General features: G+C 37.6%; 1 protein-coding gene across 1 annotated transcript in view; it reads left to right on the forward strand.

Moving 5' to 3' along the window:
* The first annotated feature begins 106 nt into the window (after nucleotides 1-106).
* LOC134653937 (protein transport protein Sec31A) overlaps nucleotides 107-14,815 on the forward strand; it is a 35,118-nt gene continuing 20,409 nt past the window's right edge. The window contains exons 1-13 of the mRNA XM_063509307.1: nucleotides 107-192; nucleotides 343-563; nucleotides 1,279-1,415; nucleotides 2,509-2,678; nucleotides 2,910-2,992; nucleotides 3,530-3,646; nucleotides 4,859-5,003; nucleotides 5,878-6,036; nucleotides 7,710-7,865; nucleotides 9,691-9,762; nucleotides 11,191-11,291; nucleotides 13,150-13,262; nucleotides 14,083-14,159. Coding sequence (XP_063365377.1) covers nucleotides 361-563; nucleotides 1,279-1,415; nucleotides 2,509-2,678; nucleotides 2,910-2,992; nucleotides 3,530-3,646; nucleotides 4,859-5,003; nucleotides 5,878-6,036; nucleotides 7,710-7,865; nucleotides 9,691-9,762; nucleotides 11,191-11,291; nucleotides 13,150-13,262; nucleotides 14,083-14,159 — 1,533 coding nt within the window. The 5' untranslated portion in view covers nucleotides 107-192; nucleotides 343-360. The remainder of the gene's footprint in view (nucleotides 193-342; nucleotides 564-1,278; nucleotides 1,416-2,508; nucleotides 2,679-2,909; nucleotides 2,993-3,529; nucleotides 3,647-4,858; nucleotides 5,004-5,877; nucleotides 6,037-7,709; nucleotides 7,866-9,690; nucleotides 9,763-11,190; nucleotides 11,292-13,149; nucleotides 13,263-14,082; nucleotides 14,160-14,815) is intronic.

A 14,815-nucleotide genomic window follows, 5' to 3' on the forward strand; every position in this document is an offset into this window, starting at 1 on the left:
GTGGCATCATATTTGCATCATATCCATATCAAAAGTGTTTGTCGTATTTTAAGCCATTTTTAAACACACGCAATAACGAAACGCAACATCTCCAGCCAGCTGTCAAACTGACACCGTATTTACGTCAGCCACGTTGGAACTGCCAACTCGGTGTTTTTATGATAAATATTTTATTTTTCTCACCTAAATACCGTAAGTTTCACATAAGATACATTTTTAATTGCTTCAGAAATCTTTAACAATGCTTTAGACTCGAGCCACTGTTGTGTTTTTTCGGTTATGCGCGTCATAAAAGTGGTGACATAATTGTCTGAAGTAGTGGTTGTGTTTGGTTTGTTTTAGCGGCGTTGGCGAGTGAGGATGAAGATCAAGGAGCTGAAGCGGACAGTGAACGTGAGCTGGTCGCCGGCGGATCAGGCGCCGGTGCTGCTGGCGGCAGGCTCGGCGGCGCAGCAGGTGGATGCGTCCTTCAGCAGTTCGTCGCAGTTGGACCTGTATTCCTTGAATTTGGACGATCCTGGACTCGATTTGGAACTCAAAGCCAGTTTACAAACGCAGCATAAGTGAGTTATTTTGATTTTCTTGCAATGAAATCTGTTTACAGTTCATTTGCATTGCAATTTCAGTACTTATTAGTTAAATATCTTATATGAAAAGGTCAATGACATCAGAAAAATTGGAGTTATGAAAAATACGTGCTTGTTGGAATGTAATTGATTATCTGGCATCTAGTGTTACTAATATTTATTGACATTGCAACACCAATATGCTTAATTGCTGACCATTTAAATATTTTGACTACAATATGTGGATGACTGTTATAGTTTCAAGTTTTAATAACATAATAAATTTATCTCATGGTTATGATTACTTTAGACATAATTTTACTTTCACATTTGAACAATAATCAATCACAAAATGTACATATACTTAGAGCATTTTGTGACTTTTGTTAAAATGTGAATATACATACAATATAAACACCATATACTGAGGGTCAGGTCAAGGGATTGGACAATTAGTGACTTCATAAAGAGTTGTTACAGGATAAATTAATGTTTTAGGGAGTGAATCATTATAGGTAGAGTGATGTTATATGTAATGGGCGGATAACGGATGCAATATACGTCAAAATCATGTCAACCAATGTACGTAATTAAAATTGGTTTAAATAAGACAACATGATTTTGACGTATATTGCATCCGTCGTCCGCCCATTAGTTTTAAGTTTTAAACATAACAAAACAAACCAAAACAGAATTTCATTTATCTTTCCAGATTTCACAAGCTAGTATGGTCAGGAGCTGGTGTCATTGTGGGAGGTTGTGACGGGGGTCTCTTAGAGTTCTACAGTGCTGACAGGCTGCTCAAGAATGCTGACAACCCACTGCTGGGCAGCAACACTAAACACAATAGTAAGTATTACAATTATTTTAAACAGGTTACTCATATAATATTATTAAATTGAATAAACGCTTGACATGTTTCAACCAATTTTCGAGGATCATCTTCTCGGAGCAACGAGACGTCGCTCACTTGACCAGTAAAGGCGGTGCAGTTGTTGCTCCGAGATGAAACATGTTGCGCGTTTATAAACCCCCGTCTCCATATCACGCGGCAAACCATCGAACATTGGCTCGCGCAGCAGCCGCGCGCAATGGATACCGGGCGCATCGAGTTGGCTCGGTATTTTTTTTACTAATTATTTATGCTTAATGTCTGGAACAAATTTTGCAGTTTTTAAAACATATTTGCAATTTATGTTTGGTTTTTATTCTTTCATTTTATTTTAAATATTAATCTGTCAGCACAAAGTTGTTAAATTGTTAGAATCTGAGCAGTTTCTAAGTAAACATGTCTATTCTAAACATGCAGCTCAGTGATAGTGTCCAAGTTATCTCCTGCCTGATAAGAAGTGAGCATTGTTGGACTACAAAGAGTACAGAGGTTGTTTTAATTTTTAATAATTTAGAATGATCAATGAACTGATGATATGTTATTCTCGAAGTTTGTTTTATACTACAAACAAACAGGTTAAACCTGAGTTCAGTTTTGGCAATTTATTGAGAATTAAATTAGTTACCTGGATTAACTACAGGACACAATTACAAAACCACAATGGATTATAGAAGTCATTGCTGCAAATGTGCATAAAAATATACACTATGTTCCAATGGAATTTCTTCCTAGACTTATATCGACCGGGATATGAACCGACATTAACTTTTGTATTGTTTGTTGTGGGAGCTAGAAAACAATACTAAAGGTAAACACTGTTCATATCCCGGTATATATAAGTCTAGTGAAACTAACCGTGAATCATACAAAACTGGAATTAATTAATACATTTATACTATTTAGCGTACCATTTATTTTGTCTTGTTATGTATTCGATTATTAATTCAACCCAACAGTACATCTGGGTACAGTTTGACCTTAGTATAAATTTTATATCCTGCAAAGCACAAGGTCATCACTTCTCTGAACTATATTTGTCCTGCCTCACAGATCATGTGTCAGCACTGGATATGAACCCGTACCAGAAGAACCTCCTGGCCTCCGGAGCGTCTGACAGCGAGATCTTCATCTGGGACCTGAACAACACCACTCAACCCATGGCTCCGGGCAACAAGAGCCAGCCGCTCGACCATGTGCAGGCACTAGCTTGGAATCAGCAGGTGAAATATATGAGTTCCAACCATAAAATGTGACAGTGCTATATGAAATAATCAAAGGATGTCCTGAAATTTATATTTGCCAAATTATTTCGAAAATGACAAAGAATTTTAAAATGCTATAAGCCGCATAAGCGAATAATTTGTTTTGCTTTCACTGTATGTATTTGTAGCACCCTCATTCGACAGTTGGTTCGTTACTTTTTGTAATAATTCTGTACAATATTTATTCAGGTGCAACACATTCTTGGTTCGACATTTGCATCCAGATGTGTCGTGTGGGATCTGCGGAAAAACGAGCCTATCATGAAATTAAGGTGAGGCTTGTTTTTGTAACATTCCTATTTTAACTGTCAACATTTTAGTAAATGGGTATTTTTTTTATTATGTTGACCAATCTAGAGGTCTAACACTTTACTGAGGCGTTTATTAAGAATTTATTGTGGTTTTGATAGTTATTAAAAGTTCAATACTTACTACGTCCGAAAACTAAGCTACTTTCTACTACAGAATACCCACCCACGCAACTAATTTACCAACCAGTCATAGAACTTGATCACTTCTGGCTTGCCTCATTTGAGAAAGTTGAGCACTTATCGTACAGTACCGTACCGTACAGAATTTCAAGATAAATCTGGCCATATTAACTTCGACAACAGACATGTTTGACGCTCCGCTACGGAACCGTTTGAGTTAAGAGTTAACCTATAGATTCCAATTCCTGCATTAACTCGCCAGTTCCCACGGCTCATATATGAGCCGCAACGCTTATGGTGACGTCACATCGTGGGATTTGACAGGTTAAAATTGAACACTAAAATCATCGTCGTATAATATGTATGTATGTCTGTCAGTGACAACGTGTCCCGCACCCGGTGGCGCGCGCTGGCGTGGCACCCCGGCGTGGCCACGCAGCTGTGTGTGGCCTCAGAAGACGACGCCGCCCCCGTTGTTCAGCTCTGGGACCTCAGGTACTTATAGTCATACTAGCGACCCGCCCCGGCTCCGCACGGGTTAACTCATTATTTATTTATGTTATGGGGAACCAACAGCTTTAAAACTTACAATAGACAACAAGATTAAAAACAGGAAGCCAATTACAGGAACTCACAGATAGTTACAAAGTATTAAGTTTAAAACGAATGCTAGCAACTACGCACACACACACACACACATGCGTACAAAAAGAGAGGGGGAAAAAGCATAATTGAAAATGGCAATAGAAGCCTTAAGATGAATACTTAGTTCATTAGCGCCTGGAATAAACCTATATACATAAACCTTCCTCTTAAATCACTCTATTAAAAACACAGCATCAAAATCCGTTGCGTAGTTTTAAAGATCTAAGCATATACAGAGGGACACAGCGCGAAGCGACTTTGTTTTATACTATGTAGTGATGAACGGGTCTACTGCGATATCATTTCATTATTTGTGACGATTTCAAACAAAAGGTACCACATTGTCGGTTGTCGATAACGTTGATTTCAAATTGAAGCTAATATGGAAATAGCGCCTTATTGACAATCAAAAATAAGTACCATTTTGGTTGAAAATGGCACATTTCATAATTTTTACCTTAAATCAACGTCGGATTTAACTCATTTAACGTAACGTAACTACGTGTAACGTCGTGGTATGAACGGTCATATCACTAAATTATGTATTAGGAACGGCGGCTCCAGACAACTCGATTCCCACCGGCTTGCCTAAACTTTATTGCTACATATCCTCCTAAGGCCCAAGGTCCTACTCATAGTACTTATTAACTTTCTTATTCAGACCCAGCTCCTACAAAAATTGTGTAGTCATAGCGTACCACGGTCCTACCAGTAGGACTTAATATATCTTAATATATTTTGTTTTAAAATTTTGCGCGTATCGAAATTGGCGTGTACGAACTTCTAAAGGACGGTTTTGTTTTGTCTGTGAGTCCTTTAACAAGTTCGTAAAAAAAAATCAAAGTGCTGTACTAGGTGCTGTATAAGTACAATAACATTAAAAAAAGTCTTTTAAGTACTTGGGTCTGAATGAGTATAAAACAATAGTACTACTGGTAGGACTACGGGCCGTACTGACTACATACTCAATTTTTCGTTGGGCCTTAGGAGGTTAAAATACATATACCAAACTTATAAATCATCATATGGTTTGTATGTTTAAATGTGAGTTTTTGTCGTCAGATTGGCAGCATCCCCGCTAGTGACACTTGAGGGTCACCAGAAGGGCGTGACGGCGTTATCCTGGTGCAGACAGGACCCTGACCTCCTCCTGTCAGCCGGGCGAGACGGCCGAGTGCTCTGTTGGAACCCCAATAACACCCAGCCGGTAACATCCAGACCTTACCAAAGTATACATTATGATTGAAGGTCAAAAACATATGAATTCTCACAATGTAAGGAATAGGCTACATGACTAATTTTTTTTATGGTATCAATCGATCGGGTTTGTTTTTAGGATCAAATGTCTATATGGGACCCATTGCATTAAAATAACACAAAAGTCAGAGGCCGACAGTCGCACTTCACTCGCGAAACGCCCTATACAAAACGGCCAGGGGCCGTGACGTCATCGCCCATCTTGTAGTATGGACAAAACAAGAAAATTGCGTTTTTGTCGGTGAAATATTGCGTTTATGTATATAGTTGCTATACAATATTTTATTGCATGAAATGTAAGGAATCGAATGGTACCCTTACTTTTATCGTTTTTGGAAGTTAAAAAAACTTAAATTTTGAAACTTTCAGGTTCTTGTATTTTTGTAATTTTTCAATATTTTATTTTAATATCCACATTATTGTGATAAATTGCTCGTTTGCTATCTATTTTACTAGATTTTGTTATAAAATTCAACATGTGTCATCATCCCTATTGCCCCGTACATTGCTTCTTGGAGGTGATTTTAGTATGTGGCTGCTGAAACACACGACATACGAAATGCCGTGAGAATTCAAATGAATCCCGACCATCTGAAACTTCTACCTTATAGATAGGGATCTTAAAGTCCATAATTCCATGGTCGTTAGCTAGCAAGAACAGTGGATGTTTGACGTACGAGGAAGTGCATAGAGGTAATTGACTATTCTAGACTGTAATACAATAAAATAAGGTCTATTATTGATTGGTAGTTAAGTGTGTTCCGTCTTGGGTTTTTTAAAGGACTTTCTTCCTTATCCCTAGTACTTAAAGTCCATATTTGCAGGGTGGCGAGCTGCTAGTGGAAGTGGCACAGCAGGAGCAGTGGGTGTTCGATGTGTCCTGGTGTGCCCGGGACCCTAGTTTGCTGGTGTCAAGCTCTTTTGAGCAGCAAGTCACAGTGCACTCGCTGTTGGGCGGGGGAGGCAGTGCGAGGCCGGAAACTGTAAGTTTTTATAAGTATTTTTGACTCTAATCCTAGCTGATTTTATGAAATTTACTAACTGTGAAATTTCAATCAATCAATCATTTATTGCACCATGGTTACAGCAAGAGATGTTACAACATTTATACAAGTATATAAGTACCTCATGGACCCTAAAAGGGTATGACAAACATTTCCTTAAACTAAGATTTATAATATTTAATTATAATTTAGTTTACTTATGCGATTTCTTTTATAAATAAGCTAGAAATTGTTAACAATGAACCTCATTCTTCTTTCTTTTGAAAGATTTTCTAAAAAATGAAGCGTCAAAAAAAACGGTGGCTAGACACTTTCAAAATTTTAAATATTGTAAATAGTTCACTGAAATGTTAATTTTTATGTCTCTTGACATTTATAAATTTAATATAAGTATTGTATTAAATTACCTGAATTTGTAAATTGTATCTTTCTTGATATTTTATCTGTTTTAATGTTTTTTTTTTTGTAATTGTTCGGACATTTATCTATTCTTCTAGTGTGGAAGTGAATCGGTGTAGCACTGTTTTAAGTTTGCACTGTATTAAATAAATAAATATGAGATATAGATGGTCAAGTAGTAAGCAGATCTCGTCAGTAGAAAAAGGCGGCAAATTATAAAAGTGTAGGCGCGAAGGGATATCGTTCCATAGAAAATTTTAATTTTGCGCCTTTTTTTTTCTACTGACAAGAATACAGGGTGGATTTTCTTTTTGGGTCAGTGAGGGCAGCTACTAGATCCCGTGCTGCTACGAGAAAACGGTCTTAGAAGACCTTCCATCGATTTTAAATTAATGAAGATTGGATTTTACAGATTTTGGAAAAAATATACAGGTTGCGAGTAAAAGGTAATTTTTGATGAGAATTTTTGAGTGAATAAAATTTCACATTTTTTTCATAGTAAATGTATGGAAAAAGTTTTTATTAATTTGTGGCTTTTTAGTACATTGCCGTAAGTTGACCCATAAGAAACTATTGATACTAGATAGGAATGGAATCGATTGGCATACAAAAATACCATGTGAAAAATAAAAGTTTTCATTTTCATACAAATTGTCTCGATTTTTGGGTTGAGAGCCGGATTTTTTTTTTGGTTCCATACAAGCTTTTGATCCTTAATAGGAATGGGATCGAACGGCATAAAAATTTTTTTTTGTCAAAAATTACATTTTTCTCGCACCCTGTATGTTTTTTCCAAAATCTGTAAAAGCCAATTTTCATTAATTCGAAATCGAGGGTAGGTCTTCCGAGACCGTTTTCTCGTCGCAGCACGGGATCCGGGAGCCGCCCTCGCCGACCCAAAAAGAAAATCCACCCTGTATATAATTATCTACCGGGTCTTTTTCGCCCGAGATGACACGGAGACGACTCCTCGTGGTCGATCGGAGTCATAGACTAGGAATCCTCTAGACTGAGCTTAGGCCAATTCTTTCATGAAACCGATGCTGCCAAAAATACGGGGGTGCGGGGGGACGAGGTCAGCGAATCCCGTGCCGTGATTGGTCCGTTCCAAGACACGGACCAATCACGGCACGGGATTGACTCGAAGATGGAGTAACGCTACCGTGTGTGTGGCAGAGGGGGTAGCGCGACTATGCTATGTCTAGAGGTTGGATTGTCTGTGATCGGAGTATAAACAAATAGCATCGTTCCAGAGCGGTCAGAGCCAGTCAAACATCTTGGAGGCGTTCGGAGCAGCGTCGCTGGGGCAGCTGCCCTGTGTGGCGCGCGCCGCGCCGCCGCCCGCGCCGCGCGCCGCGCTGCCGAGGGCTCCCAAGTGGCTCCGGAGACCCTCAGGAGCCAAGTTCGCCGTGAGTATTGCACTTCAAACCAGGGATGTTGCGAATATCCGCATCCGCAACCGCGGAACTTCCGCATTATTTTCTACATCCGCATCCGCATAAAATCGATGCGGATTTAATGCGGATGCGGATATGGAACAGTTCGGTACAGGAACGTCTTAGCATCGGCGTAAGTGCTAGACTGCTAGGTAATTTAGTCATTAGCCAAAAAACCTATTAGAAATTAGCAGTCAAACGTGAGTGGGACTTAATGTACGGAACCCTTGGAACGCGAGTCCGACTCGCACTTGGCCGGTGTTTTGAAATAAAAATGACTAAAAATGTAATATTTGACGTTTTTTATGTACCTATCTTGACATCCGCATCCGCATCCGCGGATCCGGATCCGCCTTTAAAAATCCGCTGTCAAAAAATCGGATGTCAAAAAATCGGCATCCGCAACATCCCTACTTCAAACCGACGACCAGGCAAAAAGTGGACGTTGGCTCTAGATCGTTTAATAGTACATTATTGTCGAGGTTCGAAAGTAGCTCCTTGCAGGCCGAGGATTCGTTTTAAACGGACGACCTTGGGAGTCCGTTTAATTGAATCCGAAGCCAGCAAGTAGCCTTCCGGCCGAATCATATATAGTGCTTTTCTCAAAGATGGTGCAAGAAATACAAATATTTTACAGAACTTACAGAAGCAACGTTCTAATTTTCCATTAATTTTCACAGAAAAAAATACAACCATTAAATAAATTAGCTTGCCGCCTTTAAAAAAAAAGAAGTGTATTTTTCTGCTGAAAATACGCCAACCTATTTGAGACACCTAAATGGTCGCGGTACCAACATTAAGCCTGTAACAGACTATCGCACCGCACCGCGACCTTGGAGCGTCGCACCCATAAGTGAGAGCGAGAGAGAGATATCTGTTTCTCGCTCTCACTTATGGGTGCGACGCTCCAAGGTCGCGGTGCGGTGCGGACATAAATACATAGACTATACCACCTCCATGAAAAGACAAAATATTACTTTATTGAGTTCTCGTCGCGAACGTATTGATGTCTTGATCCTCTACAAAATTATTAATAACATCATCGATGCCCCTTCGTTAATACACTCTGTTTCTTTTAGAGTACCCCGGCGTTGTGAGCGAGCTTGTAGAAAAAAACCCCTCTTTCATATCCCCCGTAGTCGTACTTCATATGCAAAACACGGTTTCATTAGGAGAGCGTGCAGGCTTTATGATGAAAAGTTTCAAAATGTAGATATTTTTCTTGAAACACTATCTAATTTCAAACGATTATCTTTACAATGTATTCAACAGGCATTATAATTGTTAACTTTCAAGTTTTCTGGCACTGTTCATTAATACACCGTTTAAGTATGTTTGATTTATATAGATAATTCATAATTCTTATGTATTTTCATATTTTAATGTTCAGGTTTATATAATCCAATTAAGGAAACTGTAAGTCTACTACATTACTAAATGCTATTGTATCCAATGTAGCAATACGAGACTGTTTGTTTCTAAATAAATAAAATAAAAATAAAAAAAGATAGTCTGTTATAGGCTTTATAATAATAAGTGCTGATCGTCTGTTTGGCTGTTTAAGGGACCTATGCCTTCATTTGATATAGCCATTTCAAGTTTAAAAAAGTTTGGAACTCGTTAAAAAATCGAATTTGTATGCGACATTGCAGTCCCGACATCGAGACTGCAATGATTTTTAACTTTTTAATTTTTTGAATGACCATAAACAACACACTTCGCGACCTATTTTTTAACCGGCAACGTCGACTTTGCCGTCCATTTTTGAGAAAAATTAAATTAAATATCTTCTTTTTAGTTCGGCGGCAAATTGGTGACGTTTGAAAAGTGCCCCCGAGAAAATCCACAGAAGACCGTATACATTAGTCAGGTAATTAATATTCTTACGATCGGTTACGTTTACGTCTATACGTTGTCTATACGTTGTCTATACGTTATTAGTTACGTTGTCGTCGTCTCGTCTTAAGTCTGAAATAAATGCATTTTTTTTAATATTCTTTTTTATCCCCTTATTTTTTTTAGATTGCATTTCTTCTAACCTCAAAAGTAGTGGTAATTGTCGCTTTCTTCCGAAATGCTAGAGCTCCTATGATATCTAACGCTGCGGTACAATAATATGTAAACGACACTATAATTAAGTGCATAATTACTCAGATTTAATTTTGAGGTTATAAAAATTCTAATCTATAAAAAAACGGGAATTTGAAATAATTGGATCTCAGCCCTGAGCATTGAAGGTCTTGATTATTTTTCTTAAGTAATTATTAATTTCTTAAATATTTTTCTTATGACGTCAATTTAAATTTAAATGTGGGGTTAGAAGTTTTCGATATTATCTAATATTCAAATGTAATTCCATGCACCACTTTTTTATTAGGGTGATATTCCCTATGTCCAATGTGCATTCGCTCAAAGAAATTAGGGCACTTCATCAATTTTACTAAAAACATCGACATTTAATCAAATATTACGAATGACATTTAATCCAAAATGGCTTTGGGTAGCCATAGAACATAGAGAAATAATAATAAGACAAGAGTGCTCACTCCATACATCAGTTCAGACTATTAATTTCAGTGTTTACATCTAGCATCGAGTAGCGAAACTATCAGTACTGCTACTTGACAATAGATGTAGCACCGACCGGAAAGTCTTATCTCAACAGCATAAGACTTTCCGGTCGGTGCTACATCTATTGTCAAGTAGCAGTACAGATAGTTCCGCTACTCGATGCTAGATGCTAATAGTCTTTTTGGTACTAAAACTGATGTATGGAGTGAGCACTCTATGTATTTTTTTCTCTATGCCCAAGAAATATAAAAACTTGAGCCAAGATAGGTGAGTGGAATGAGCCTCGCTCAAAGAAATTTGTTCAAATATTGGATATAAAATTTGGACAGGTGGAATACCACCCTTAGTAAGAGTGGTATTCCACGTGTCCAATGTGCATTGCGTCTCACTCTCTCATTAAGCAAAATGTGAGACGCAAATACACATTGGACCAAGGCCCGAATATTGAGTTTGACGACCGGTGTGGCCTAGTGGGTAGTGACCCTGCCTGTGAAGCCGCGGTCCTGGGTTCGAATCCCGGTAAGGGCATTTATTTGTGCGATGAGCACAGATATTTGTTCCTGAGTCATGGTTGTTTTCTATGTATTTAAGTATTTGTATATTATATATATCGTTGTCTGAGTACCCACAACACAAGCTTTCTTGAGCTTACCATGGGGCTTAGTCAATTTGTGTAATAATGTCCTATAATATTTATTTATTTATTTATTGAGGTGTAATCATGTAGGTGGTGAGTGAACCAGAGATAATCGAGCTGGCGGCCGAGCTGGACGGGGTTCTCAGTTCCACTCTAAGCAACGAGCCGGGAGCCATCGAGGCGTTGGCACAGTGAGTCAATATTTGATTGATTGATTGATTTATTTATTGGTAAAATTTATTTTACAAGTCAAGGTTTTTACATATTTACATAATGAGATTAAAATACTAATATTAACACATTTTTTAGGGTCCCGTAGCCAAATGGCAAAAAACGGAACCCTTATAGATTCGTCATGTCTGTCTGTCTGTCCGTCTGTCTGTCCGTCCGTATGTCACAGCCACTTTTCTCCGAAACTATAAGAACTATACTGTTGAAACTTGGTAAGTAGATGTATTCTGTGAACCGCATTAAGATTTTTACACAAAAATAGAAAAAAAACAATAAATTTTTGGGGTTCCCCATACTTCGAACTGAAACCCAAAAAATTTTTTTTCATCAAACCCATACGTGTGGGGTATCTATGGATAGGTCTTCAAAAATGATATTGAGGTTTCTAATATCATTTTTTTCTAAACTGAATAGTTTGCGCGAGAGACACTTCCAAAATGGTAAAATGTGTGTCCCCCCCCCCCTGTAACTTCTAAAATAAGAGAATGATAAAACTAAAAAAAATATATGATGTACATTACCATGTAAACTTCCACCGAAAATTGGTTTGAACGAGATCTAGTAAGTAGTTTTTTTTTATACGTCATAAATCGCCTAAATACGGAACCCTTCATGGGCGAGTCCGACTCGCACTTGGCCGCTTTTTACATTTACAACCAAATCTTCTATAAAACAAAACCCTAAGGGCCCATTTAGACGGTGCGAGAACTCGCATGCGAGTTTCATTACATTGCGTCATTTGATCGGTCGGTTGAATTGATGTCACCTTAATGGTCCGCAATGTAACTAAAATCGCATGCGAGTTCATGCGCCGTCTATATGAGCCCTGAGGCAGCGTTTCCTATCTTTTCTATCCTCCTAAGGCCCAGCCATACAAACGAAACATCCAAAACTTGCCACTGAAATTTGAACCTAAATTGTAGGAAATAGAGTTGAATTTGCGTTGTTTGAAAATTGAACGAAACAAAGCAAAAGCGACTCTGTTCCAATTGAACATGGTTTAAATTACATCGAACTGAATACTATAGGCCTACCTATAGTAAAAACTACTACTACTACTAAAATACTACAATCAATTTCGTTCAATTTTAGTACTATAGTACTAAAATTGAACGAAACAAAGCAAAAGCGACTCTGTTCCAATTGAACATGGTTTAAATTACATCGAACTGAATACTATAGGTAGGCCTATAGGTATAGGTAATACTATAGGTATAGGTTGGAACAGAGTCGCTTTTGCTTTGTTTCGTTCAATTTTCAAACAACGCAAATTCAACTCTATTTCCTACAATTTAGGTTCAAATTTCAGTGGCAAGTTTTGGATATTTCGTTTGTTTGGGTCAAGGTCCTAACCTTGGGCCTTAGGAGGATATCTTCTATTATTTTTAATTATAAACTTGGCTTCACAGAAGGTTCTTTTTGATAGCAGCGATTGAATTGGGTGTCATTCTGAATCCCTGACAACGTTTGTCCTAAAGTCACTTGCCCTAACTGGTGTGTCCTAATAAGCACATGCCCTAACGATTAATTGTCATAACGATTATTTTCCATAATGTAAGGTTCTGAAAAATGGTTAGGTTTTAGAACTTGCTGCCACAAAAGTGGGTTAGGTTAGGGTTAGAACTGCGACCCTCGCAAAAAATAAAATATGCTTAATAACATTAGGATAAGGAATCAATAATTAGGGAAACCTAAATTAGGGTTTTTAGTGTTAGGACTACTGATCATTATGACAACCAATATTAGGGAATGCAAACATAGGAGAAAAGACTTTAGGGATTCAGATATAGATCCGATTGAATTCATTGTGTGTGTCAGGTACTGTCGGCAGAAAGGCGACGCCGCTAGCGAGCAAAATGATCGATACACGTGGTTCTTCCTGCGAGCGAGCTTCCTACCTAACTTCCGGAGCGAAGTCCTCAATCTGCTGGGTACGCCCGCCATTTTCATTTCAGCTTTTTAGTGTTTATTTTAGATTCGCATACTGACTACGTCGCCGGTCCGTGACTAGAGATTTAGCAAAAAAATTAAATAGTTATACTATGACGACTGGTCTGGCCTAGTGGGTAGTGACCCTGCCTGTTAAGCCGCGGTCCTGGGTTCGAATCCTAGTAAGGGTATTTATTTGTGTGATTAACACAGATATTTGTTCCTGAGTCTTGGGTGTTTTCTATATATTTATGTATTTGTATATTATATATATCGTTGTCTGAGCACCCACAACACAAGCCTTCTTGAGCTTACTGTGGGACTTAGTCAATTTGTGTAAGAATGTCCTATAATATTTATTTATTTATATTATTTATTTATTTATACTTAGTATGTAGTTATAGCTCCGTCATGTACGTGTTTCTGTCCATGTGTTTTTATATCAATAATAAAAAAAACACAGTCAAGTAATCAGTAACTATAAGGCGTAAGTTAATGAAATGTCAATTAGAAGTGGGATTTGAATACTGTGATTTATTTGCGTTAGGTAGTTAAATTGCAAAAAATATATTTGTTTGGCTTTTTCAAAAGGTTCTAGAATGTCCATTTCTTTGTAAATCAATGTTTGTGCGCGTCAAGAATTTTTTATTTTTAACAAGCAGAAACTTCTGCTAACGATGGTATTAAGCTTAGAAGTAATTTAAAAGTGGAAAAATTATTGTCTTGGGTGAGACTTGAACTCACGACCTCTGAATTTTATGTATTCTAAGCTTAAGAGTTTAAATCTACCAAAATCGCAGGGTTTAACTATTTTATGTCCAGGATTCAAGCAAGACGAAATCCCGTCCAAGTTCAAAAGTGGAATCGCCGACCAGACAGACCACGCTGGACTCAGCCGAGTAAGTTATCTAAACATAGAAAAATATATATGTATTGCATTCATTGTTTTCCATCGTATTTTCTCGGAAACGTTCGTATTGGTCATGCTACTTCAGTCAACCTCAGTACGTTTTGTACCGAGACTGACTGAAATAGCAAGACACGTTCGTGCGTTTCCGTGAAAATACGATGGAAAATAATTATATGCTCTATATCTGTATTAATATAAAGTGTTGCCATCAGTATAACACCCCGTGCTTTGACAAAGCTAAAATAAAATTAGCTAGAAAAGTTTTTTTGAGTTCTTTCTTATGTGTTTTTAACTTATTCCCTTCTATTAATAAATGGCTAAAGCTAATGTTTAATATTCTTTCTAGAACTCTAATCTCTACCTTACACTCACCACATAAGATTTACTTTTGCTATATTCGTACTCGATAATTTACTATTACTCATTAAAGTGTTATGTGTGGAAAAATCAATCTTGTGCTTATAAAAAATAACTCTATATGTATTTCTATGCACAATTGCACATACTCTATACAACTTTATTTTGAACAACCTTAAAAGAAAATCACTTATAAAAATCCATCACATTAGACACAATTTTTAGAATAGCTCGTCAATCTGAAGCATCTATTCGGAATCACCCGAATAAGCTGTTATATACTCTATT

Source organism: Cydia amplana, chromosome 14, assembly GCF_948474715.1.
Source record: "Cydia amplana chromosome 14, ilCydAmpl1.1, whole genome shotgun sequence".
NCBI classification, from domain to species: Eukaryota; Metazoa; Arthropoda; class Insecta; order Lepidoptera; family Tortricidae; genus Cydia; species Cydia amplana.